General features: G+C 38.8%; 1 protein-coding gene across 2 annotated transcripts in view; it reads left to right on the top strand.

The window, feature by feature from the left end:
* The window catches only part of USP24 (ubiquitin specific peptidase 24), a 65,970-nt gene extending 42,263 nt beyond the window's left edge, over nt 1–23,707 (top strand). For both annotated transcript variants that reach the window (XM_059822295.1, XM_059822294.1), the window contains 30 exons: nt 323–384; nt 740–931; nt 1,234–1,351; nt 2,698–2,842; nt 3,297–3,416; nt 3,659–3,784; nt 4,006–4,104; nt 4,313–4,395; nt 4,625–4,766; nt 5,252–5,371; nt 5,783–6,003; nt 6,448–6,572; nt 7,214–7,355; nt 7,704–7,854; nt 9,168–9,263; nt 9,913–10,016; nt 10,447–10,560; nt 11,326–11,422; nt 12,883–12,999; nt 13,610–13,702; nt 14,045–14,147; nt 15,061–15,182; nt 15,734–15,847; nt 16,124–16,189; nt 16,483–16,549; nt 18,700–18,778; nt 19,379–19,454; nt 20,574–20,660; nt 20,985–21,095; nt 21,265–23,707. In XM_059822295.1, the coding sequence (XP_059678278.1) occupies nt 323–384; nt 740–931; nt 1,234–1,351; nt 2,698–2,842; nt 3,297–3,416; nt 3,659–3,784; nt 4,006–4,104; nt 4,313–4,395; nt 4,625–4,766; nt 5,252–5,371; nt 5,783–6,003; nt 6,448–6,572; nt 7,214–7,355; nt 7,704–7,854; nt 9,168–9,263; nt 9,913–10,016; nt 10,447–10,560; nt 11,326–11,422; nt 12,883–12,999; nt 13,610–13,702; nt 14,045–14,147; nt 15,061–15,182; nt 15,734–15,847; nt 16,124–16,189; nt 16,483–16,549; nt 18,700–18,778; nt 19,379–19,454; nt 20,574–20,660; nt 20,985–21,095; nt 21,265–21,327 (3,355 nt within the window). In that variant the 3' untranslated portion in view covers nt 21,328–23,707. The remainder of the gene's footprint in view (nt 1–322; nt 385–739; nt 932–1,233; nt 1,352–2,697; nt 2,843–3,296; nt 3,417–3,658; nt 3,785–4,005; nt 4,105–4,312; nt 4,396–4,624; nt 4,767–5,251; nt 5,372–5,782; nt 6,004–6,447; nt 6,573–7,213; nt 7,356–7,703; nt 7,855–9,167; nt 9,264–9,912; nt 10,017–10,446; nt 10,561–11,325; nt 11,423–12,882; nt 13,000–13,609; nt 13,703–14,044; nt 14,148–15,060; nt 15,183–15,733; nt 15,848–16,123; nt 16,190–16,482; nt 16,550–18,699; nt 18,779–19,378; nt 19,455–20,573; nt 20,661–20,984; nt 21,096–21,264) is intronic.
* The last annotated feature ends 1,592 nt before the right edge of the window (nt 23,708–25,299 follow it).

The raw sequence follows: 25,299 nt of genomic DNA, 5'->3' as shown, positions 1-25,299 counted from the left end.
GAAACGGCAATTTCTAGAGGAATCTGAATAGAGGAGTAACTAGGAAGTTAAAACATGTTGTTGTTTTATCGTTTCCTGATAATTAACTAAAATTGTTATGAGGTGAAGGAAGAAAGCAGGATTAAATGTTATTCATAACATTCAGAAGTAGCTGTTGGTATGGAATTTGTTTTAAAGCTGCAGCGTGTGCATGCAGAAGCATACCTAACTAGCTATGCTATTTTGGATTAGATGGACAGAGCACACAGGCCTTAAACGCAACTGCTTAGAAAAAAGTTTCTGATTTTAAATTAAACCTTTCTTCTATTTGTACCTGTTTCAGACTTTTGTCCCAGTGTACAGAATATTTTGACCTGAGATGTCAGTTATTGGATGACCTCACATGTAAGTATATACAGGCACACATGTCATTCTGATTGCAGCTTCCAAGCACGTGTCCCTTCTATAGACAAGATGTAGAATTGCCTTCACGGAGGGGTTACTACACCATGAACTCAATGTGACCTGCCAGTGTTCTGGCTGTCCTCTGTTAATGCCTGGCATGGACTATTCTTGGCATTCAGTAACAACAAGGCAGCTCACTCCTTTTGGAAAGTGAAATTAGTTCCTTTGTGGAAAGTATACGTTGTACACATTGTAGGGGAAACTAGACCGTTACCAAACCGTTTAAATTTGTTTGTATTTATATTTTACATTTATAGAGCTGTTAATTTTTCTGGGTTTTCTTTTTCTCTTGCAGCATCAGAAATGGAACAGTTAAAGATAAGCCCAGCTGCCATGTTAGAAGATGAGATCACCTGGCTAGACAATTTTGAACCCAACCGCACAGCTGAGTGTGAGACAAGTGAAGCTGATAACATCCTGTTAGCAGGACACTTGAGACTCATCAAGACTCTCCTTTCACTTTGTGGGGCAGAGAAGGAAATGGTTGGTAAGTATTCCTTTTTACTCTAAAGTGACTAGGCTAGTGTGAATTGTGCATAGCACTAACAGGTGACTTTATCAGTAGACCATATGTGTGAAGACATTATAATACATGAGTAGAAGTGGTACAGAGCTATAAGGAGTCATTTTGGCAGCACCTTTGTTGTACTTTTGACATTGAATAAAATATTTGGATATGGTTTTTGTTGATGTGGTGCTATTAAGTGATTTTGCTGTTATGGAACACCTTCTGACATTTGCAGTGATAATGTAAGTATTTAACAGTAGATGTGGATTACTGTGTTACAGGTTCATCTTTGATTAAGCCATTGTTGGATGATTTTCTCTTCCGAGCATCCAGGATTATTCTGAATAGCCATTCTCCAGCAGGCAGTGCTGCAATCAGTCAGCAAGACTTTCATCCAAAGTAAAAATTGGGGTTTTTTGTTTATATCGTGTTTTGTCCTAGATCTCATGAATACAAATGTCACACTGGGGCTACAGATACTAGGATTTAATATCAATGTTGGACCATTTCTCCAATTCTCTGCATTTTCTACATAAGTGTCCAAATAGCATTTTTGTAAGTTTTTCTGTGAACCAAAATCTTTGCTTTTTTGTACTTCCAAAGTCTGTGCTTTGTTTATTAGATCAATGATGAACTGCAGGCACAACTAAGTGCTGATTTCATGAGTCCAAAGAGTTCTCCTTTAGCTCATCATCACTTGGGAAGTTGGCTAAATTGGGGCATGAGCAGGAAATTAACTTTTCAGGCCCCTCATAAATGAGAATCTCAAAAGCTCACCTGTTTTTTTTTTTTCCTTCAAAAGAACTGTGTGTTGTAACAAGCTAAGGCTGAGCAAGTCTCCGTGCACCTGAGGTAGCTGATAATAGCCCCAAATATATCAAATAGGGAAAAAAGAGTGGGCTTTCTCTTTCCTGTCATACCTGCCTTCTGTTATTGCCATACAGTATCTGAAGGGATGGGTAAATTATCTCGTGTGGAGCTTTGTGCTGCTGCAGCTGGATTGCTTACACTACACTGACTAGCTGGTGTTAGAGTTGGGTCAGGCATATCTGCACTGCCTTTCCACAAACCCTGAAGAAGGTTCCAGTGGAGCATTTAGCAACCCCTGAACTGAATGGGACTTCTTATACCTTAGTGTTTTGCTCCAGCTTAGCTCCATTGCAGTTCATCTCAAGCATGTTTTTTTGTTTGCTTAAAGTAAATAAAGCCTTTTCTTTGGCCTTTAGAAGAAAGGGCTAGTGTGTTTTGATGATCCACTGAAAAGAGCTAAGTAGAAGTGTTTTGTACTGGTCTAGTGCAGCTTAGGTCTAAGGTCATCTCTTGTAGCAAGTAAGTTATCTGGTCTAGCTCTTTCAAAGCTTGTCTCCCTGTAAATAAGTCATTATGTCTCCGTCATTGTTACAGTGATAGAGAGTATGTCTGTTTGCCCTCAGACGTACAACCAATTCAGTGTCTTCTTTTTAGGGCACGCACTTTTCCTTGCTACTGAATGTTAACAACAGGTGTCTTTATGTCAGTAAGGGAGGCTTATTTAAAGGAGTGTTCCTGGTGTTGCTCTTCTGATTCGATTCTCCCCTGTTCCCCTTCTCCAAGAAAATAAAAATAGCACTCTGCAGTCTCTCAGGAGTGTTTTATCATTTAAAGTGTTCCTTTTGAACATTAATTGTCACTTGTTCTGGCTTTCTGGAATTAGAAATAATTGAGTCATCTACAAAATAGATCTGAAATGTGGTTTTGTTTTTTAGGTGCAGTACAGCAGATAGCCGGTTAGCTGCTTATGAAGTGTTAGTAATGCTGGCTGACAGCTCACCTTCCAATCTCCAGCTTATTACAAAAGAGCTGCTTTCTATGCATCACCAGTGTGACCCTGCACTTACCAAGGAGTTTGATGTAAGCAAGAAGCCTTTTTTGATTTGTATTAGTGCGGCTTGGAGTACTGTGCATGATCTACTTAACTGCTTCATTCATGAAGTTTCCATGGTCTTCAATTTAAAATAACAAAAAGCAGATAAGAGTAAATGCAGACCTGTTTGATCTTCCTCAGAAGCAAATATTCCAGTGAGTCTTTGTCAGTTATTGTCGGGATAAGAAAGAAGTATTTCTAAAATATCACCAATTTTATTTAGATATATTTTAGGCCATTTTTAACAGTTTTGTGCAAAGTGTTAAATATCTAAATGACCAAATATAGTGCTGTTGCGATCTTTCAGAATTTATATTCCTGGTTTTCCATTAAATTGCTCTTAATAGCTCATATGAAGGTGATTATAAAAGCTGTAGTATGTTGTTGGAGTCTCATGCTTTTTATAACTTACTGGGACAAAAAATGTGTTTGTCATTCTAGTATCTTCCACCAGTGGATAGTCGCTCCATTTCAGGGTTTGTGGGACTGAAGAATGGTGGTGCTACTTGTTACATGAATGCGGTATTCCAGCAGCTATATATGCAGCCTGGTCTCCCAGAGGTAATTGGTTCAACGTCCAGTAAAGTTCTCTTTTTGAAATTACTGTCACCTGAACTGCAAGTTCATCTTAGCACCATTTCTAAATTAATTGTTTAAAAATAAAACTCTGTGTGTGTGTGCATAGATATATATATACACACAATAAATAAATACATTATAAGTTGTTGTGCTGTGTGTCATGACAACTTACAGCAATAATTTTGCTAAGAACCGATTTAATAAGGTTATTTGTTTCCTTCCAGGCCTTGCTTTCCATTGATGATGATACAGACAATCCAGATGACAATGTGTTCTATCAAGTTCAATCTCTTTTTGGTCATTTGATGGAAAGCAAGCTACAGTATTATGTACCTGAGAACTTTTGGAAGGTATTATGTCTTTTTGTTTAGAATATATAGCTTTTCTACTTAACAACTAATCATTTATTCAGCCTTTTCTCATTGCAGAATTTCTAGAGATAAAGTAAGTTCTACTTCAAAAAGTCCAAACATGTAAAAATAACAAATTTCTTTAAAAAAAAAAAATCACTTTCTTTAGTGATATGTATATGGAACAACCAAGTTTTTATACATATTTATACTTCATATAGATTTTCAAGATGTGGAATAAGGAACTTTATGTTAGAGAGCAGCAGGATGCTTATGAGTTCTTCACCAGTCTTATAGATCAAATGGATGAGTACCTCAAGGTAAAAACCTCAGGGATTTCTTTCCTTGTTTATATGCATGTCTGTGGTACCTTTTCTCTACTCCTTTGCTCTTCAGAAAAGAATGCAGAGAGCCATTCGGCTTATTCTGTAATCTACATAGTATTCAGAAGTTTAAAATTTTTATCGCTTTCTTGGTCTTTCACTCTGCAAAATATTCAACTGATGTCTAACTTTACATCTCCAACAGAAAATAGGAAGAGACCAAATATTTAAGAATACTTTTCAAGGAATCTTCTCTGATCAGAAGATCTGCAAGGACTGTCCTCACAGGTAATGGTAACTAATGCACTAAATTTAACAAGTTATGTGCTCCCATAACTATTAAAATATGTAGGTCAAAATAGCACAAGAAGGTAGAGACATATGCCTTTATGAGCATCACAGCTGTTGATAGCTATGGGGCAAATGCAATATTCTTTCCTAAGCATATGTCTTGTTAATGCAAGTTGGATAGGTTCTACTCTGTCAATGCCTTGACTATTTTTCTTCCTGAATTTAGGTATGAGCGCGAGGAAGCCTTCATGGCTCTCAACCTAGGTGTGACTTCATGTCAAAGTCTGGAAATATCATTGGATCAGTTTGTTAGAGGAGAAGTTCTGGAAGGAAGCAATGCATACTACTGTGAAAAGTGCAAAGAAAAGGTATTGGTTCTTAGTGTATGTGAAAGAAGATTCAGCCGTAGCTTGGTATTTTCTTAAGCATTACATGGTCATAGAAGCCACGCTTAGATACTGCTTACTCTTTCTACTTTGAAGACATAATCAAAAGGTTAAATCCATAAATCCATGCAGATAGCATTCTTCATTCCCTGTAATTCATATTGTAGACCGAACATTTAGAGGGATGGTAGGATGGTAAAATGTTCTGTAACGTAACAGCCCACTGCACAAACTCTGTAATACTTGTAATACTACCCGATCTGTACATATTATAGTCATCCTGTGGTGATCCTGCTCCCGTGGCTGTATTGTACATCAGTTTGGCTGTATTGTACATCAGTTTGGCTGTATTGTACATCAGTTTGGCTGTATTGTACATCAGTTTGGCTGTATTGTGCATCTGTAGAAGAATACTACAGAATGCTTGAGGTAAATAGATAGAGGTGGTATTCTTTTTTCTTTTTAAGAGAACTACAGTGAAGCGCACATGCATTAAGGTCTTGCCTAGCCTGTTGGTGATTCACCTGATGAGATTTGGCTTTGATTGGGAGAGCGGACGTTCTATTAAATACGATGAGCAAATAAGGGTAAGAAACCTTTTCTGTATGACACACACGCACTACCCCCACCCCGCTGCTTCATGGAGTGGACAGCGGCGTGGACTCTCACTCTTCCTGTTCATTCTTCCTTCTTTTCCCCACGTTTCGATACAAGCATTTTGGGTACATGGTACACTTACAACATGATCGTGCTACAGAAAATAAGTATTTTTCTTAGAGCTTTCCTTCAGCATTCTCAGGGTCCTCTCAGAAAGCAAGAGCAAAAACCTCCATAAAAACATTTTATTTAACTTCTGTGTCATAAGGATAAAAAGCTGAACTACCATGTTTTCCTTAGGTGTTCCCAATGTGAGAAGTATTAATACAATTCTTATAAAGCTACACTAAGCATGTACGCAACATAATCTCTCAGTTAATCTGAAATATCTCTTCAAACAGTTTCCCTGGATGCTGAACATGGAACCTTACACTGTGTCAGGGATGGCTCGCCAGGACTCGTCCTCAGAAGTGGGGGACAATGGTAGAAACACAGATCAAGGAGGCGGAGGCTCCCCGAGGAAGAAAGTTGCCCCTACGGAAAACTATGAGCTTGTTGGTGTGATTGTTCACAGTGGCCAGGCACACGCAGGGCACTACTACTCCTTTATAAAGGACAGGAGGTAACGGCCAAGAAGATTGGCGTGGGGAGTTTGAGAGCAGTCTAAAGACTACTTGTTTTGGGAAGGTGTCATGAGCCATTCAGAGCTCTATTGGAAGCATTTTTCCCTTTCTGAACACCCAATGTTGTGAGTGTTAAGAAAATAACACAGTAACATGGGAAAGCGTATTACAAAAGTCTCAGCAATTCTTACGTACCTTGTATTGCAGTTTGAGGGCTTCCTGTGACACTTAGTTGCAGGTGATGTGCTTCTCATATTTGTAATCAAGCTTATTTTTTTTAAATGTAACTTTGACATTGATTTGAACTAAGCTTTCTATTTACTGTCAAAACAAATCTGAGTTCAGGGTTGTCATTTCTAGGGTATTTCAGGGTGGTTTGGTTTTTTTACTAGACAATCAAGTAACTTTGTTTCTGTTGTGTTTCTATTCTGTTTTGATCACAGGGGATGTGGAAAAGGAAAGTGGTATAAATTTAATGACACCGTTGTTGAAGAATTTGATTTAACTGATGAAACCTTGGAATATGAATGTTTTGGTGGAGAGTATAGACCTAAAGTCTATGATCAATGTAAGCAGAAGTATAGATTGATTTACAGTAGCTTTATATTTCATGTTGGTTCTCAGTAGAGGTAAAGCTCAGTCCGTTATATCTACTTCGAATTACTTGGTCTAATAATCCTTCTGAAGCAGTTTTTTCCTACAGTCTTCTGTTTACTGAAGGACGTAACAGCTTGTATACAGCCTAGTATAATTGAACCATATTCACTGTTGTTCAGCACTTTGTAGACTTAGTAGCAGAGGAGATTCAAAAGTAAAATGACACCTTGTTAAAATAGTTAAAAAAAAAAAAACACCACAAAACAGGCCTTATTTTAGGCTAGTGAAAATGACTGTGCGTAGAACATGGTGTGGCATCATATAGTTAAACTTTTCAATGCTTTAAGGAATTAATTCCAAATACATTTCCACCAATATTCACTTGTTTCATAATTCTGACAATAATCTTTTTAAAATACATATGCTGTTTGCAAAAATATTTTGGAATTCAGTTTTTCATTATTTGCTAACATAGACTGATGTTTTGATCTGACAAATGACTTTATACTGTCACAGTCTATATTACTTGCATACCCAGTTTCACTTCCCTGTAGGAACGAAAAAGCCATTAAACCTTCAAAGGCCTTCATCAAATGCCTTATCTTCCATCAGCTAACCCCTACCCTGATGTGCGTCGACGCTACTGGAACGCCTATATGCTGTTTTACCAGAGAGTCTCTGATCAGAACTCTCCGGTCTTGCCAAAGAAAAGTCGAGTGAGTGTTGTGCGTCAGGAAGCTGAGGACCTCTCATTGTAAGTTCCTCTTGTGTCTGTAAAGGTTTCCCTTACATTGATACCTAGACCCTATCTCCAGAACTAAGAAATTAATAATTCCTGTTCGACCAACGATATACTGACCCTTCTGTTGTTTTGATTTTTAAGCTGCTTAATGAATAGTCTTTTATTGCTTTTATAATTTCCTCTTCCATACTGCTGTCACTATTGCAGTAAGAAGTTCAAGCTGACTGACAGCCTTAAGAAGTATTTAGACAGTTATCTAAATTTGCCTCAAGATTATACTGGCTGTACTGGTATTTTAAACCTGAACTGTAGATTTGTCATAGGATTTCATTATTCACCTTGAGCTTGTATATATTTCAGATCCGCTCCATCTTCTCCAGAAATTTCACCCCAGTCATCACCTCGACCCCACAGGCCCAACAGTGACCGCCTCTCCATCTTGACCAAGCTGGTTCGAAAAGGAGAAAAAAAGGGACTTTTTGTAGAGAAAATGCCTGTGCGGATCTATCAGGTAGAACACTCTAAAAATGGCAACTAAATCCTACTCATAGGAAATATAAGCACATAGTAAGAGGAGCACAGTAACTTTGAAGGTGGCCTTGAAGTAATTCTCTTCTTGAAAGCAAAGCTAGAAGATAATTCTGGTTTCTGACATAAAGTTGTTAACAAGCTGCTCAGTGATACATCATTGCAAGTTTTGCTGTCACAAAATTGACCCATCATTCTTTGCTTTGAAGAAACTGCAGGCAAACTGGTCAAACACGAAATATGGCAGCAGTCAGCAAGGTAGCAGGGAGAGATGAGAGCAGAGAAGATGCTTCATTTGAAGCATACTTGAGGAGTAATGGATATGATGGCAAATTACAATCAACCTCAATTTCTTGAGTTCACAAGAATGTAGAAAGGGGAAACCAAAACCAGCTTCAATTCTGTTCATGTCTGTTAGCTTATGTAATACTAAATATGTTCTCAAAGGGGAAAAACACAGATGTTGAAGGCAATTTTGCAAGTCGGGACTGAAAATGGAGGTGTGTTGGCATTGGCAGAGCAGCGAGAGGATGGCAGAACCTGGATATCAGTTAGCTGTCATAAGAGGAAGGTCTCAGTCTGTAGGCCTGCAGCTCTGGTCCGTACAGGAGAGCATACAATCTTGCATGTATTTGACCTTCTGAACACACACCATCCTGCTGATCTGCACACATGCAAGAGAGCCTACATCACATACACAGTCAGAATAAACTGTGCAGGCTATGTGTGGCCCTCCACATGGGCTGTATCAGGGCATTAATAGTCACTTTAAGCATTCTTGTATCCGGGGTTGTATTATTACAATAAACAGAACTTGGCTCAAATTTCTTGGGAGTCTTTCAGCAAAATCTCATTTGAAAAAAGAGGGGCTGGGCATTTAAGTACGTTATTGTGGCTGCAGCTTGTAATTATAACATGGCTCCTTGCTCTGTACATATAAATTTGCTAAGCAAGCCTTTCAGGTTTGAAGGATGTTCTCTTCGCTTTTTTTGTTCAAAACAAGCAAAAAACAGAACTTATCAGCAATTTCTACCTTTTTCCTTTTCCCTGAATGATTAAGACCCTCGTCTCTTGTCTTGTGTTTTGTAATATCCTTGGAAGAAAATCACTGGTTTTCTACAAATCTTCTAAGTCTCCTGTATGTATTTTCCCCTCCACTGAAGTAGTGATTCAGAGTGTGAACAGAATAGGTCTGACACTGGTTTTTAAACACTATGCATTTACATAAAAGATGCAATTTTAGTTAGAGAAAGGTACTTTGACAACTTTTTAATTTTTTTGCCTTTTAACTTACAGATGGTGAGAGATGAAAACTTGAAATTTATGAAGAATAGAGATGTATACAGTAGTGACTACTTCAGTTTTGTTCTGTCATTAGCTTCACTGAATGCTGTAAGTACCTAGATTTTAATCTTAGAGTATTTGGAATATGTTGGGTAGAAAGGGCCACAGAAGCTGTTTGGGTCACAACCAGGAAAACTGGAAGAGAAGGGTTAACATGATTTTGCTTTTCCAGCTGAGAAATTCATTGTCTCCAGTAATTTTTCACACTGATAACATCTGTGTCAAAGCAGACTCCAGCCTTCTGTTCTAGTAGTGGGAGAAACATCCTTGTGCCATAGCAAAAGTTATGAAATAACACACACCTTTTTTAATGATGCCAACTGAGTTCTAGAGGGACAGAATTCCTCTCTATATGGAAGATCCAGAAGTTGGTGTCACCTCAAAGTTGATAGACTTTCATTAGAAATGCAGTTTACTAATTAAGTTTTTCTAAATGGAGTAATAAACAAACCAGCTTTTATTAAATTTATTAAATCCACAGATCTAGTGGGCCTTACAGCAAGTTTGTTCCTGTTTTAGCATATTTGTTAACTAGCATAGTCAGCACTGGAGACTGTTTTTAGCACAGAAAAATGCTTTGTTGTATTTTTTCCAAATGAAGTAAATTACTTGAATAGAATATGTTGATGTGTTTAAGAGACAGCATATGTGCTGTAGGCATACTTCTGCTCTGAAGTAAATTTGACGTTTCTTTCAGACTAAGGTAAAGCATCCTTATTATCCATGTATGGCAAAGGTGAGCTTACAGCTGGCAGTCCAATTCCTCTTCCAAACCTATCTCCGAACCAAGAAGAAACTCAGGTAAGGCCTTGTTGTGGGTACTGTAACAACATATTCTGAGGTTTTCGTGCTTGTTGTACCTACAGCACCTTGAAATACTGGGGGTAGCACAGACATTCACAGGAGTAGCAATACATTTCTCCTTTGCATTGAAATCCCATTGCAAACAAATCTGAGAAATGAAGGAGGGTCATGTATAACCTGACAGTTTGCTGCCTCTCCCAGCTGTCCATTATTTTGATGGTAGTGGATTGGGCATGGAAAGGCTTTAATGGATTTAAAGACAGGAAGTTGTTCCAAAATACTTCTCTAAGTGTTTTTGTCTTAAGCCATCAAATGTATGTTCAATTAAAGTAAAAAATCTTTCTATTTGGCAAACAAGAAATGTGGCTTAGGTTTTGGAGGTGTGTTTTCTCTTTCATTACTGACAGTTGTCCCTGTTTTGTTAAAGGGCCGATACAGAAGAATGGATTGCCACCATAGATGCACTGCTCTCCAAAAGCATTGATGCTTGTCAGTGGTTAGTTGAATATTTCGTTGGGCCAGAGGGCCGGGAGCTTGTAAAGTAAGTACTGGTAATTCTGTCTTGGGTGTTTTGTGTCTCATGTATGGGTAAAGCTTCCTAATAACAAGATCTGGCCTATGCTGATATATTCCCAAAGAGCTGACTGTGTGCATTCTTTAAACAGACACTCTAGATATTAAGTTTTTATTTCTAGTATTTTCTCTGATTGTGCAGCTTTCTGAGTAATTCTGAAAATCTAATAAAATAATGCAGCCTACGTGGAGGAAGATGCAGATGTTTAATTCAGTGGAGTGCCTTGGAATGTGTTTAAGTTTATGTCTAGTCACTCCTGCAAGTGGTGGGAAAGGAGAATGTGGTGAAAGTGTTTGGGGTAAGGTAAGTTAAATACTTACCTGACAAAGACCATAGATAAACTGGAAAGAATTTTTCTCGCCAAGCTCAAGATCAGCTAACAGCTGTTTTGAAAACACCTAAGACAAATTCTTGGAGAACTGACACACTGAGAGAGGTGTGTCTATGTAAAGAAAATTTTATCTTTGAAGTTGCATTGAAAGACAGGATCCTATGATAGCTTTTAGTTTTAGCTTTTTTGTTACTTGAGTGAATAAATATAAAGTAATATAGGCCTTACTAGTGACAAGCAGGAGTGCAGAAAAGTAAGTTACAGCTTATCCACAGAAGTAGAATACAAGAAGTATCTGGACTGTTATCCTTTTTAAAATAATAAACACCACACTTAATCATAGTAACCGTGTGTACACGTTGATTCCAGTTCTCTTTGCAGCTTCACCTTTTATCTTCCAGGACTTTCCTCCTGGAATGCAGTGTAAGAGAGGTGCGAGTTGCTGTAGCCACTGTTCTTGAAAAAACTCTCGACAGTGCCTTGCTTTATCAGGAGAAGGTTAGTGTTACCTCATCACTGATGAATCCTGTAGGTTGTCTCTACCTAATGGCTCTTGCTGTGTTTGCAGACAATGCTGTGTGATTTGTAAATGACAAGGTGAATGGCACTTGTCTTGATCATGCTTGTAGCAATTCGTTTCTTGAATAGGTTAATGCTTGTCTGTTCCTACCCTAGGAGGTAACATGCTGCTGTAATTTTCAGAATTTCAAGTTCAAAGTATTACTTCTAAACAATTCTACCTGATTTCAGCTTGTCTTATAAACTGGTATCAAATACTCTTTTAATAGTTCAGATACAGTGTTTTCTTACTATCTTTTTTCTGATGCCAGATATCAGCTTAATTTTTAACTGATTCTCCTTCCTCACTCAGTCAGAAGCCTATAGCAGTAGTAACCAAGTTATCTTGTTACAGAGAGAGACCATAACTATAGTTATTGTTAAAGGTTTAATTTTCTATTAGAAAATCTTGGCAAGTGAGTTTGGGAAGTGCAGCTTTGTTACATTTTGCTGATCTTAATACACTAGGAAAACACAGCAGGAAATTTGTGAAAAGGAGTCATTTGGCGAATGTTTGGGATTTTGTATTAAGAGAACTCAGAAGTGTTAATCTGTGTTCTGGCATGTTCCTGTAGGTTGTCAGTGGGGGCTTGACATTTTTAAATGTCCAAGTCTTTTTTATTCTGAAATAGCTTTTTTTTTCCCCATCAAATTTTAATATTTGATGTGATGGAATGTTTTTTCTATCCAGTTTCTGGGTTCTATCTATTCTTTCTCATCCAGTGTCATGGATGGAAGGCACTACTGTTGTATAGGCTTCTGTTAAGAGAGTTTGTCATATTTAGAGCTTTAACGAAAGATTGCTATGACGTCCTACAAGCTAAATACAGTAGTAGGGAGATGAACATTTACAATATAGTTTGATAATTTTTGGTTACTTCCTCTTGGCTGTTAGTTGCTATCTGTTAACTGAGAGGTAATAAATTATATACCCTTAGTGTGCTTTGATGCAAAATAAATGCTAACATTGCTTTTTGCATAGTTGAGTGTCATAGTATGCTAACATGAGACCCTGAATGACAGTTTACTTCTGATCTGGTTTGTTTTGCATTACTGTAATGACTGGAACATTTGCACATCAGTTCAGTCTGAGGAGTAATTTTAATTGCTTTAAAAATATTGCAAACTTATGTAACTGCTGAGTTCCACCTCTTTGAGCAAGTTACCTACATGCCAGTGCTTTCATTACTTTCCTGTTTAATATATGCAGCATTCATTCAGAAGAGTTAAAAATGGGAAGGCTGCAATCCTATGTTAACAATTCATATTCATCGCAGCAAGTGTATCTGACCACACATAATGATTGTTAACCATACCTTAACGCTAATATGTGAAACACTTTTTTTGGTTTTTAAGCAGTAGATAACTCTTTAAATTCAAATTAATAATTTTTTTCACAGCTAAAAAGTCTACATCAATTATTGGAGGTGCTACTTGCTCTACTGGATAAAGATGTACCTGAGAACTGTAAAAACTGTGCTCAGTACTTTTTGCTATTCAATAACTTTGTACAGAAGGTAAGAAACCATTTTTTTTTTAATGTTAGTTTAATTTTAAAGGACATTAGTAAAGCAGCTATTCATCCATATTCATAGAAAATTTAAGCAGCACAGTGAAACTCTTCCAGAACTTTTATTAGAATAATAAATGGCTTTAAACACTGGATTAGGATAAAATCACATAAAAATATACCAGCAAAGTATACAAATTGAAGATGTCATTTCCAGAGTCTGAATTTTGGGTTTCTGTTTTGGGGGGCTGTTCTAAAAAAAAAAAGAGGGGGGGCGGGGGGGGAGGAAATCAGTGTTCAGGATTTTTGTCCTATAGGAAGCAGAATAACTGACTGGACTGTTCACTCCAGCATGGTTCCTCTCTATTGCCCTATTCTTTTTTACCTTTTTTTTCATATGACACTTATTTTGCATATGCTGAGTCTGGGCTGGTTTATATAACGTGCTCGATATAATGAGACAGCTTTTTAGAGGTGTACCTTATTGATGTGTGTGACAATTTTATTTTTTTTTTAGTGGAAAATGCAGTGTTTAGCCTATGCATTTTACTTTTGTTCCCTAGAGCACTAATTCTTTACCTGCACAGGAATGTAACTTTTTATTGTTGTCTAAACAGCAGGGTATAAGGGCTAGCAGTCTTCTTCTCAGACACTCTGCTTTGAGGCACATGATCAACTTTCTCCTTGGCCCCAACCGGCAGAGTAATCAGGTAAAGTCTGGGGCATGTGTTGTGCTGTAGTTTGTCCATCCCTATGGTTTTTATGATGCTTAAATTATGGATAAATACTTTTCATGTGGTAGGATAGCCTAATCCTTGGATTATTCTGTAAACTTCATGCAAGTCTTAGTCTACCTATGTATAGTTATCATGGAAATAGCTGTTTTGGCAGAAGTGAGCATCATGTTTTTGATAATAACAAAATTTTCACCAACTTCAAAGTATTAGAACACGGTGGTGGACTGTTAAGGACATTGCTTTCTTCTTACTTGACAGAAGTTTACTAAATCAATCCATCAGAAGTTAATTAAATCTCTCCTTTGGCTCAAGCAGAATCGCAGGTGGAGTTCAGCACAAGCACGTGAATTTGGATATCTTCACAATACTGTAGCACTACTTGTTTTGCACTCTGACATCTCCTCACAAAGAAATGTTGGTAAGAATTGCGTTTTTGCCTTTTGGTGACTTTCCATTTCAGTTACTTTGACTGGGAGTAACTTAGTATCGGTGAGGAAAATACAACAACTTTGAATTTAAGGCAGTAATGGTTAACATACATTTGATTACTTTTTATTTTGCTGTAAATGTACCCAGAGACTGTGGCAAACAGATAGTATTACAGGCACTTGGGGAGGGGGGCGGTGTGGAAATCTTGATATTAATATTATTGTGCCTTCCCCACTCCCCCATATGCCTAAAAGGTCTTTCCTCATGTGAGTGAATCACCTGTGCCATTGCTGGCTGGAGCAGGCTCGCAGCCTAACAGGCTGTATTTTGCTTAGATTTGTTACGCCTTTTGCTAATCTGGAGGGGAGTGTTTAGACTGAGCTGCTGAATAACAAGCGATTAAATACTCTCCTAGATACTTCTTACAAGAGGCAGAAATATCCAAAGAAAGATAATAAAGGAGTAAGTTGAGATCTTCAGTTTCCTGACAGAGGAATTTAAAGTTGTCTTTTTAAAAGAATAATTGGATTTCTCTCTAGGGTCAAAAATTTCTGGAGTTGAAGGCGGTCAAAAAATCATAAAGTAAAAGAAGAATTATAAACGTTCTGAATATGATGAATGTGCAACAGTTATTGGGAGTGAAACTAAAGCTCAAAGTACTGATAGTAAATAGGAGCATTTTGCTTTAGCCTTCTTGCAGTTCGTTTGCCTATGTTGTCACTAAAGTAAATGACACTTCAAGTGTGCAAGAGGTTGTTACTTGGAGTGGTACCATACGAGCTATAAGCTAGCTGAGATTAATTTCATTACATATTATACGGTGCCAAATGAGCAGCAGTGTCTTCAAGGTGTGTAGAACAATCTAATTTATTAGTGGATTGTTTTTGTATTTGCTATTATAGCTCCTGGTCTCTTTAAGCAGCGTCCACCTCTAAGCATCACCGCTTCAGGTCCGCTTTTGACGCTCCATGAAGAAGTGGAAGCCTTGTTATTCCTGTCTGAGGGAAAACCTTACTTAATGGAGGTATCTGTTCTAAATTCTGCTTGAACCTAAAAGCTGATCTGATGTTAGTTCTTTGAAATATCCTTACATGAAAAACACTTAATATTGAAAAGCACACAGCTGAGGAGTATGTGTTTTTTGGACACAGCTGAGGAGTGTGTTACTATTTTGAGCCTGAACAAGCAGGGATCTTTGGTTTCTTCTTGACACCTTCTTGTTTTCCAGTATATCCCTAAACTTAGGGGTCTGGTTAGAGAGTTTACAAAGTTAGCAAAGACAGCTGAACACATCTTGGAAGTACCCATGCAGTCAGTTACCGTATGTCAGCTGGAGGTGCTAACTTGAATTGCCCTACTTAATGGATCATGCTTGACCAGACCCTTGGAGGTGGGCAGCAGGAGCTGAATGGAGTGCTGTGAGGGCAGGGGTTCAGCTCACTGGGCCGTGCAGGTGCTGGGAGAAAAAAAACTGCATCCTTTCTGGAAAAGACTTAACATTGTATCATAAACTTGATCCATCTCTTAGAAATAATTGTATGGCTGTGTCTGAAACTGTTTGCACCTTTCCATTAGGTGATGTATGCATTACGAGAGCTAACTGGATCTCTGTCGGTTCTCATTGAGATGGTGGTCTACTGCTGCTTTTGTAATGAGCACTTTTCCTTTACTGTGCTACACTTCATCAAGGTATGGAGATAATCAAGATAAGCTTTTTGCATAAGTGTTTCTTCTAGGCTTTGGCCATACTATGTCTTATGGGTTATAATGGCTCTGGGATCTGCAGCGCAATCAGTACAGTTTGTTGGATTGCGGGGGGGTGGGGAGGGTTGGTGAGTTTGGGGTTTTTTTAAGCTTTTACTGTTTAAAACAACAAATTTTCAAAAATCTGTAAAGCTGTCTTGTAATTGTTTGCATCATCAACATATTTTACTATCTAAGTAACTTTATATTTCTTGCATGCAGACTCAGCTGGAAACTGCTCCACCTCATGAATTGAAAAACATATTCCAGTTACTCCATGAGATACTGGTAAGTGAAGGGTAAAGACTTGTACAGGATAGATTTTTTGTTTGGTTGGGTTTTTTTGTATCAACTCATAATGAAAAAAGTCAGGACTGCATTGGTAATTTCAACATCCACCTATCTTTTAATCCTTCAGTTTGGAGTTTTTATTACTTTTTAAATTGCTGTCTTGATAATCCAGTGATATATCAAACTTCACAAGTCTTACTTGTTTTTCATGTCGTGGTAGGTAAAACCATCTTGTAGAACAGATACAGGTATCACACACAACTTCTATTGATCTTTTTCTTTCCGAACAGGTTATTGAAGACCCGTTACAAGTAGAGCGCATCAAATTTGCCTTTGAAACTGAAAATGGATTAATAGGCAAGTAAGCCAGTGGGTGTACGCTCCTGTCTCCTACTGACCCTTACGTTGATGATGGTTCATATCATCTCCTAGTTTCTAATCCTTCTAAACTGTTTTACTTCTTGGGGAAAACAACTCAACACTATTTGATTTAGCCACTACCACCCCACAAAACACTCTTAAGAACAGGCAAAATAAGCATTAGAATATTACAGTAATGGCAATTTACTAGGAAAGGAAGGAAAGGCATTTAACTGGGAAAAATTATCTCCAACAACAGCAGTCAGTGAACCCAGAGAAGAGTGGTACTTACGTACTTAAAAAGTGACATTAAGGAACCTTAACCAAGAGGTTGGCAAGAGAGATAACTTCCTGAAATAAGATGATCAGGGTGTATACATAATTCATGGAAGAAAAAAAGTACCATGGATTAACATAACAGAGTAACTCTATGACTCCTGTAACCTTAAAAATTATTTTCTTTCTCCTATGTATCTCAAGAAATTGCCAATATTTTTGTTTTGTCAGCATCCTAATTACCAGGAAAAGAAACTGGTTAAGCATGGAAGGATGTTAATACTACTAACTGCAGGATAGTCTCACAGTCTGACAGGTGGCTCCCATTTGTTGCTGCTCGTACAAAGTGTTGTGTCTCCCATTTGATACAGAAACTTTACTGAAGTGAAGTTACCAAAGTATTCAAAAGCAACAGAAGGGTCCCAGAAGTGATGAGAGCTTACTTCGTATGAGTCAGACAAGGCTTTGTGTGCAAGAGAAATGTGAGACAGCCACATGGTGCACAAAGAGCACCTCTGATGAGTGAGTTAGTGCAGCTTGAGCATCTCTTTCATAGCTGTTTGGATGAGGAGCTGCGTCAAATTGTGGCTTTCACGTTAAGTGATTTTGGATTCTGTTTTAGTGAGAAGGAATATTTAGCTTTGTTCTTTATTTCTGTCTTATACTTCAGTGCTCTTCTGTTTAGTAGTTTCCGTGTATGACTGATAGAAGAGAAGATGCAGCAGTGTAAGAGAATAGCTAAGTGGTTATTTTATTTCTGGGTAAATTGGTCCCGCTTGGACCAATTCTGTTCTGTAACTTGGGCAGTACATGACCTTTTTTCCTCTACAGAGGAGAGATGCAATTATTCAATCGGATTTTTATGTTGAAGGCTTTTTGTGCAGTGTTATTAAATCATACATATTTTACAAGAACTGCTGTGAGTTTTGGGAGTGAAAGTTATAGTTTTACCTTGGAGTTTCCTTGCAACAGCACTGAACAGCATCCTCTCTCGCTGCACATGGACCGTGACCTATCAGTCACATTGGCTAGTATGACTCCAAGAAAAGAAATCAGCAAAAAATAGTTTTCTGTGGTTCTCAGAGGGTGTTTGTGCATAATTTGCAGTACACCAGTGCTGTGATTTTAATTATCTGCTGTGCTTTCACAGTAGAAAAACAGCTAATTTGCAGTTCCCTAGCAATTGTTTGCATGCTTTAGAGGCTTCACTACAGTGTTCTTTGCTGACTTCTATGGACAGAGCAACTTTTGAGTAACAAATCTGATTCTGGCAGCTTCATGGAAATCTTTGCGCTTCTCCTCAGTCAAAGAATTTTGTTAAAAGACATGGGAATTCACGGTATAGAGAACTTCATGGTAGGAATGGCCTGGGGTTTTGCCCAAGTCTCCCATAGAAGAGATTCATGGCTGTTGAATTTTGCTATGCTTGTTTGTGTGAAGAAGCTTTAAACATTCTTCGAGCTTTGCAAGTTTTGATCCAGGTGGAAGCTGGTGATCTGGTCCATTTGTGGGGGTTTCAAACATTTTTTTTTCCTTCAGATAGATGTAACCATAGCGCTTATCTAACATAGGCTGGATTATAGGGGAAGAATAACTGCATTAGGAGAGGACTGTTTAAAATTCAGGTACCGCATTTGAAAGAATTACTGCATTTTCACTTTGATCTATTTTTAATCCAATAGAGTTGTGGAAGTACTCAAAACTGCCAGCAATGCAGCAGTGTGTTTAACACAAATACTTATGCTAACATCTGTAGAAATAACTTCCACCACTTAAGTTAAAATTCTAGCTTCATCTTTGTTATGTTTTCAGACTGGCTGGTACACAGAAATCCAAATAGTGTTTTTTAATCCATGTGTTTCTCCCCACAGCCTTGATGCACCACAGCAACCATGTGGACAGCAGCCGTTGTTACCAGTGTGTCAAGTTCCTTGTTACTTTGGCTCAGAAGTGAGTAATACAGGTTTCAGAATTTAACCTCATCCCTACCCATCTGTGACTGTTAAGGCTGCTGCTGTTTCTGCTTTTGATCAGCTTTATCTTTTGTTGCTGTGATATAAGTGTTGCTCAAAGGTCTTGATAGTACCTGTGTCAGTATGAAGTGAAATCTTTACTGAGTAGTATCTGAGATAGATTTCTCATATAACAGCCGATTAATTGCTGTTTATAAAGGCACAGGTCAGCTACGTTCTGTAGAGCAGGACCCTAGGATTAAGACCAAGATAAACATAAGGAAACTGTCCGAGATATTTGAAATATCATGATTCCTAAATTCTCTTTGTTCGGAACTTGGCATATGTCCCGATAAAGCATGGTTCTGAAATACGTGAATCTGTGTAGTAGACTACTGCATGTGAACTTTACTAGGCATTATTGCTCTTGCTAATTCAGTTAGTAACAGGGCTGTACAGTTTAGGTCAGAGTTTGCAATGATAACAGTGCATACAGAGGGCAGTAGTGCAAAGAGAGAGATGTCTTTGGGTGGTTTTTTTTTTTAAGTTTGCCAGCATGCCTTGTTTATGACTAATGAATATAATTTCAATTTCCAAGGTGCCCTACTGCAAAAGATTATTTCAAGGAGAATTCCCACCACTGGAGTTGGGCTGTGCAGTGGCTACAGAAAAAGGTAGTTTGGCTGTAACTTTATGGAAAGACTGCCACTTTGTTTACAATGGGAATTATGAAATCTCCAACCTCTATATGGCTCTTGAGATGACTGTTAAGACAAAATACAAGCTGCTCCATTTTTTTTTTTTTTACGAGGACAGTTTGGATGCAGCTAAATCTGATGCGTGTAAGAACTTCAGTAGGCCCCCACATGTTTCAGGCGTAGATGTGTGTACTGTGAATAAAACCAAGTGTGAATGGTCGTAACGTTTATCACTCCTTGCCATGTGGGAAGCTTTCAGTGCCACTGTATTCATGTTAGAAGGTTTCACTTTTCTAAAAAAACAATTTTCCATTGCCTGCATGTTGATGCAAGGGAATGCATAAATGAGTGGATTCCTTACAGAATCACTGCAGCTTTGCACAAAACATAACTGTTGACAGATACAGCTTTTTCCTCCCACATGTGTAGTTTTTGTTCTTCCCTCTAAGCTTAACGTAGGTTGGCCAACGCATCTTTAATAAATACACAAGGACACTTTGGAAACTTAAAGCTCAGCAGAATTACCCCAGGTTTGCCTGCAGTCAAGCAGGGCCATGCTGGGTCTCCCAGCACTGCATGTACCACACGACAGTATCCCAGCTCCAGGCTGCCTTTCTGTCCTGACAGCTGCTGCCAGGCAGATGTCAGATGCATAAACTAGTACTGTACAGAACACTGGAAGCAGAATTAGTGGGATGCTTGTGGTGCAGCTGGCACAACTTGTTGCCACTCTTCTCTTGAAACACAGTGAACTGACAGGTCTGGATAGTCCTGCTGTACCCATTCTTACTTTGTACTGGCTCATGTAAACCCTGAATCCACCACTCTTCAGCTGGCATCCAGTAACTTGCAAGCATGTACAGTTAGCAAATAGAGTTGTTTGCTAGTTTTCAGCTGAGGGGCAATAGCTTCTCTGACTGTTCTGGCCGCATTAAAAGTGCATGCTTGTCTATGCGCCAGATCTCCAGCTCATTGCCAGAGGATTCAGGAAGCTTATTCCAGACTTACTAGTTCATCTACCATCACAAGTGGATGAGGTTTTACACGTGTAAAACTCGTATGGCAATTTTATGGCTTTCTTGGCTTTTTGTGCAGATGTCTGAACATTATTGGGCTCCACAGAGTAATGTATCCAATGAAACATCAACTGCAAAAACCTTCCAGCGCACTATTTCAGCACAGGTATGTGTCAGTCTTGGGAGACAACGTTAAACTTGTTTTATTTCCTTTTTTGCTTTTCAGTTAGTATCTTCGGTTTTGGCAACTTTAGCGTATTCCAGTGCACTTAAGACCGTTCTTCCTTTAGAAACCCAGACCCTGTGATTGTTCCTGAAAAAACTAACGGTTGAATGATGTTAGTCAATACTTCACAATTACCTGTGGTGACTCAGCTATCTCACTACAGCAGCTATATTGTTTCAGAATCAACTTTAAAAAAAAAATAAAATCATGAAATAAAGATATCACCATGGCCCCTGACACTCTCTTGGATTGTTTCCAACTCAGGATACATTGGCCTATGCCACAGCCTTGCTGAATGAAAAAGATCAGTCTGGAAGCAGTAACGGGTCAGAAAGTAGTCCAGCTAACGAGAACGGAGAGACACATCTGCAGCAGGTAACAATAAAATAAGGGCATGTTTATCTTCTGTTGTGTTGCTCTGTTAGACAACTTGTTCCTGGGGCTCGGGTCAGAACTGTCACTGAATGTAGACACAATAATTGTGCGCCTTTAAAAAAGTAACGTGCCATATCTTTCTCTGCCCATCCCTTGTGTGTATTGAAAGGGCTCAGAGTCTCCTATGATGATTGGTGAGCCTAAAAGTGACCTTGATGATGTTGACCCATAGAGGATACCTACGAACACAAGAACAGATCAACTCAAACATTTAATGCCTGGTACAACTGAAACTGGAGTCCCGTTGCTTATGCCATTAGAAGAGTCTGGAAGAGAAGTGGCTTTATAGGATCAGAGGCAATGTTGGAGGAGGTTGTTTCCCAGAAAGCTAAAAGCATTTTTTAGCCACGAAGGCTTCAGATCAATAAATGCTCTAGAAAACTGCATCTTCACCTGCAGTAGCTTATGACAGTCCAGACACCAAAAAAAGTTTGTCAAGAAGATTTTATCAAATACACAAATGCTAGTGGTTGAATTTTTATGTGAACATTAAATGAGTGAATGTAAAACTGTTGCTTTTCTGTGATGCTGCAAAAAAATTCTTTTGGTTTTTATACAGGAAAAAAAAAACAGACTGCCCTTATGTATGGAGGGCAAATTTTTAATCTTTCTGATAATATTGAATAGGAATATTCAAATTTCTGTAAAGATGTGTGATGACTTACATTTCATTGTAAAATATTAGTTGAAGAATGGGTTTGCATAAGGACTTCTCTGTATTTAATATGTCTCCCTACTAATTTGTAAAGCTCTTTATAAGAAGGATCAGCAAAATTGTTCTGTAAGGAGAGTGATTCCTTACAGAACGGTTTGGTCAAGGAGCTCTGGAATGGGTTTTTTCTGGTACCCTTCTGAAAACCACAGACAACTGGGAAGGGCAATAAAAAAGCTTTGTTTTCTAGGTATGCAAGTGTTTATTACTAAAGGATGTTGGTGATTTAAAAAAAAAAGTTAATGAGTAGTTTAAAAGAAAAACGCACTTTAAGACGGAATTCTGTTGCAGTTTTACTCATTAAATTTTTTTAATCTTTGGAGACATATTGAATAAAATGTAGTCTCAATCATGTGATCTGCAATCACTTGCTTATGCTTTGAAATTACTGAGAAAGTTGGTATTGGTTGTATATGATTAATAATTCCTTGAGTGAGCTGGGGACACTGTTGTGCAGATTTTATAGCAATTTTAACACGGGGAAAGAATGATTTGGCTTTGTTCGTATTTTCACTTGACCAGGCAACGTTTAAAATATCACAGCTCTTTTGATTTGCTCATAACAACTGGAAACAAGTTGGGATGATTTGAGCACAGTTTTGTTTTCCATGTCAAGTGCAGTTCAGTGATTTCTGGCTCTGGATACAAGCTTCTTTTGTGCCAACTAACTCTTCATCTTTTGTACATTTTGCGTTTGTCACATTTTCTGCACTGGTTTTTGCCTTTATTTATGGATTCTGCCTTACTTTAAAAAAATTATATAAACAAACATGCACAGAAATGGGGGACATCTTAAGGAGTGCCTGGGTACCTCCAGAATAGATAAATTTGCCAAGTTAAAGGCACAACCAGCCAAAAAGTGCCTTTTTTTTCTTTTTACATGCTGCTGCTGAAACAAGAAGCAGCAGACAGCTTTTCACTGTTGTGCACTACTATTGAAATTAACCAGTCATTTCACTGTTGGAAGTAAACATCTGATCTGATTTCAGCTGTACAGCTTTATAACTTATTGCGGGTTAAGAGAGCCGTTGTCATAAATTGCGTGTGCAAAGAAGTAAGGGTGGCATTGTAGTGAATCTCTCACTTTCTTTTCCAAACAATGTCTTCATAGACACATGGCAGAGTTAGCATTTTATAAATGTTTCTGATAATGTGCTGGGACATTTTAAATGTGATGTTTTAAATTAATTTTGAATAAATCATTTCTTACGGATACCCCTTCTTCCTTCCCCCATCCCTGATACTTTGTTAATGGGTCATAAATCATCACAAGAAGTCAGTACACAGCGGTGATGGTGATGGAAGAAGCTGGTAATGTTCCTATGGCTTGGCACCACTTGTCACTTCAGGTTCCTGTTATTTCCTATGGAAACGATGTCCTGGATTACCGCAGGCCCAGAGAAGCATTGATAAGAGAATTGCGTCAGGATGGCTCATCACCACTGTATACTTGAAACCAATACAAACTTTTTCATGTTTCTGCTCACGCTTGTACAAAGTCAGTGGTTATAATTTGCAATAAGATGATACATGGTCAATTATTTTTGTTTCCAGCTGCTGTCATTTGAACCTGCTGAAGATTATTTTTTGGGAAATAGAGTTCAACAAAACTAGTTTTTGTGTAAATTGTGATGCATTTCTATGTTGTAATTTTTACTGCCAATCTTTTTGGATGAAAATGTTTTTATACAGCTTACAAAATGTTCAGTGAGGAGCAGCCGCAACCTGCCTGTGAGCGTTCGGGGAGATACTGTCCGATTAATATGTAGACATTTGGCACTGGAAAAATAGGCAGTCTTGATGAACAGTCTTGGGATTCCTGGTCAATGGAATAAAGTTATTCCTTTCACAGAAAACTAGTGTAATCTTTAGACTGCGCATGCACTGCTGTGCTGTTGTCTTGTTGATCCTCTTATCCTGAAACTTTTTAGGCCACTCCTGCAGGTGATTAGCTCTGAGAGGTTGCCCTGATTGCCGTTTGGCTCCTGTCCAGAGTAAATTGAAGCAGCTGAATGGCCTCCGGAGCTGTGCCCTTCTATATCCTTATGCTGTGGCATGGTCTGGTGCACTGTCAGATTTGTATCTGCGTGCAGTTTCTCCTGACATCCTTAGCAGAATGATTTACCCTGGCTACGCTTGCAGTCATGGATTAGACCGGCTTTCATGTGTCAGATAGCAAGATTTGCAAGCAATCTGGACTTGAATTAATACTGCCTTTTCTGTTGGTGCGAGGTGCAGAAAGCTGGACACGCAGCAGTGCCACGGTGCTGGTATTCCCCTGCTCGCCTGTCTGCTGCCTTTGTAAGCAGAACTAGGAGCTACAGCCAGGGCTGCTGTCCCGGCTCTGTCTTCCTGACAGGTGCCTTTGTCCTCTGTTCTAAGGACAAAGACTTCTACATTTCCAGCATGACCCAGCCTGTGCTCTCCGCTGGCAATGCCAGTCCTGGGAGTGGGTCTTGCAAACAGCGTGCTGACCAGACTGTCCACAGCGTACCTGGGATCAACGCTGCTCTCTCCTGAATGAGAGAGGCTTTTCTGCCTACCCACATACAAGATACTAAGCCAGGGCTAATCTTTTAATATTGTTTCCTTCTACCAGGCTTATGCGTGCTTGAACTAAGCCATGAAAGCTGTATCTGGCTTACCGTGCATAGAACGTGCTCACACCTTCTGCTGGGAGCTGGTGGGTGAGCAGGCAGCAGGATCTCTCCCTCTCGCAGGGAAGTCAGCAGAGGTGAAGCATCTGATGCATATTTTGAGAGGTTACAGCCTAGTAAGTGCTGAAAAATTACTGGCTGTGTCAGAGCAGTTCAGGAGCTCCTAGGCTAAGGACCCGTCTTCTTTTCCACCTCTTTGTGCAAAATTCAGATTATAGGTTATAACATTATGGGCTGTACTTATATACGTGTTACGTAATTACACATTTAGATTAGGGCTGGGCTTTTGCCATCTTCAGGTAGTAAGTTAGAAATAGTTTAAACCTTTCAAAGTGGTGTTCCCTACAGGGTTCCTGTCTTCTCTTGCCAATTAAAGCTGGAGTAACAGATCTATGAGGGGCTTTTTGACGGGGAAAACCACCCAACCCAGAACAGCCGAAGTTTGACAGGTTAACCTGGGGCTTGTGGTATCAGGCTTTATTTTTTCATCTGTCATCAGGCAACACCACACAAATTGTATATTGTAGTACCAGGAGGCTGCTAATCACCCAAAAAAAGTGAGAACCAGCTTTGGTGGCTTCTGGTACTTCTCAGCGCCTCTCTGCTGCTGTGCATCTCTCTTTGAGCATCTGTGATTTATCTTCTTTCTGGGGCTTCAACGCTTATCGAGTGAAGCCCAGTGTTACCAGCCACAGCAACAAAAAGCACAAGGGCACGGTCCCCAAAGCTGGATGATGGTTTGTTTCCGTAACTGGAAGCTCTTGTCCTACACCAC

Source organism: Gavia stellata, chromosome 10, assembly GCF_030936135.1.
Source record: "Gavia stellata isolate bGavSte3 chromosome 10, bGavSte3.hap2, whole genome shotgun sequence".
NCBI lineage: Eukaryota > Metazoa > Chordata > Aves > Gaviiformes > Gaviidae > Gavia > Gavia stellata.
Note: the sequence above shows the minus strand (reverse complement) of the source record. Positions and strands in the feature narration are given on the sequence as shown.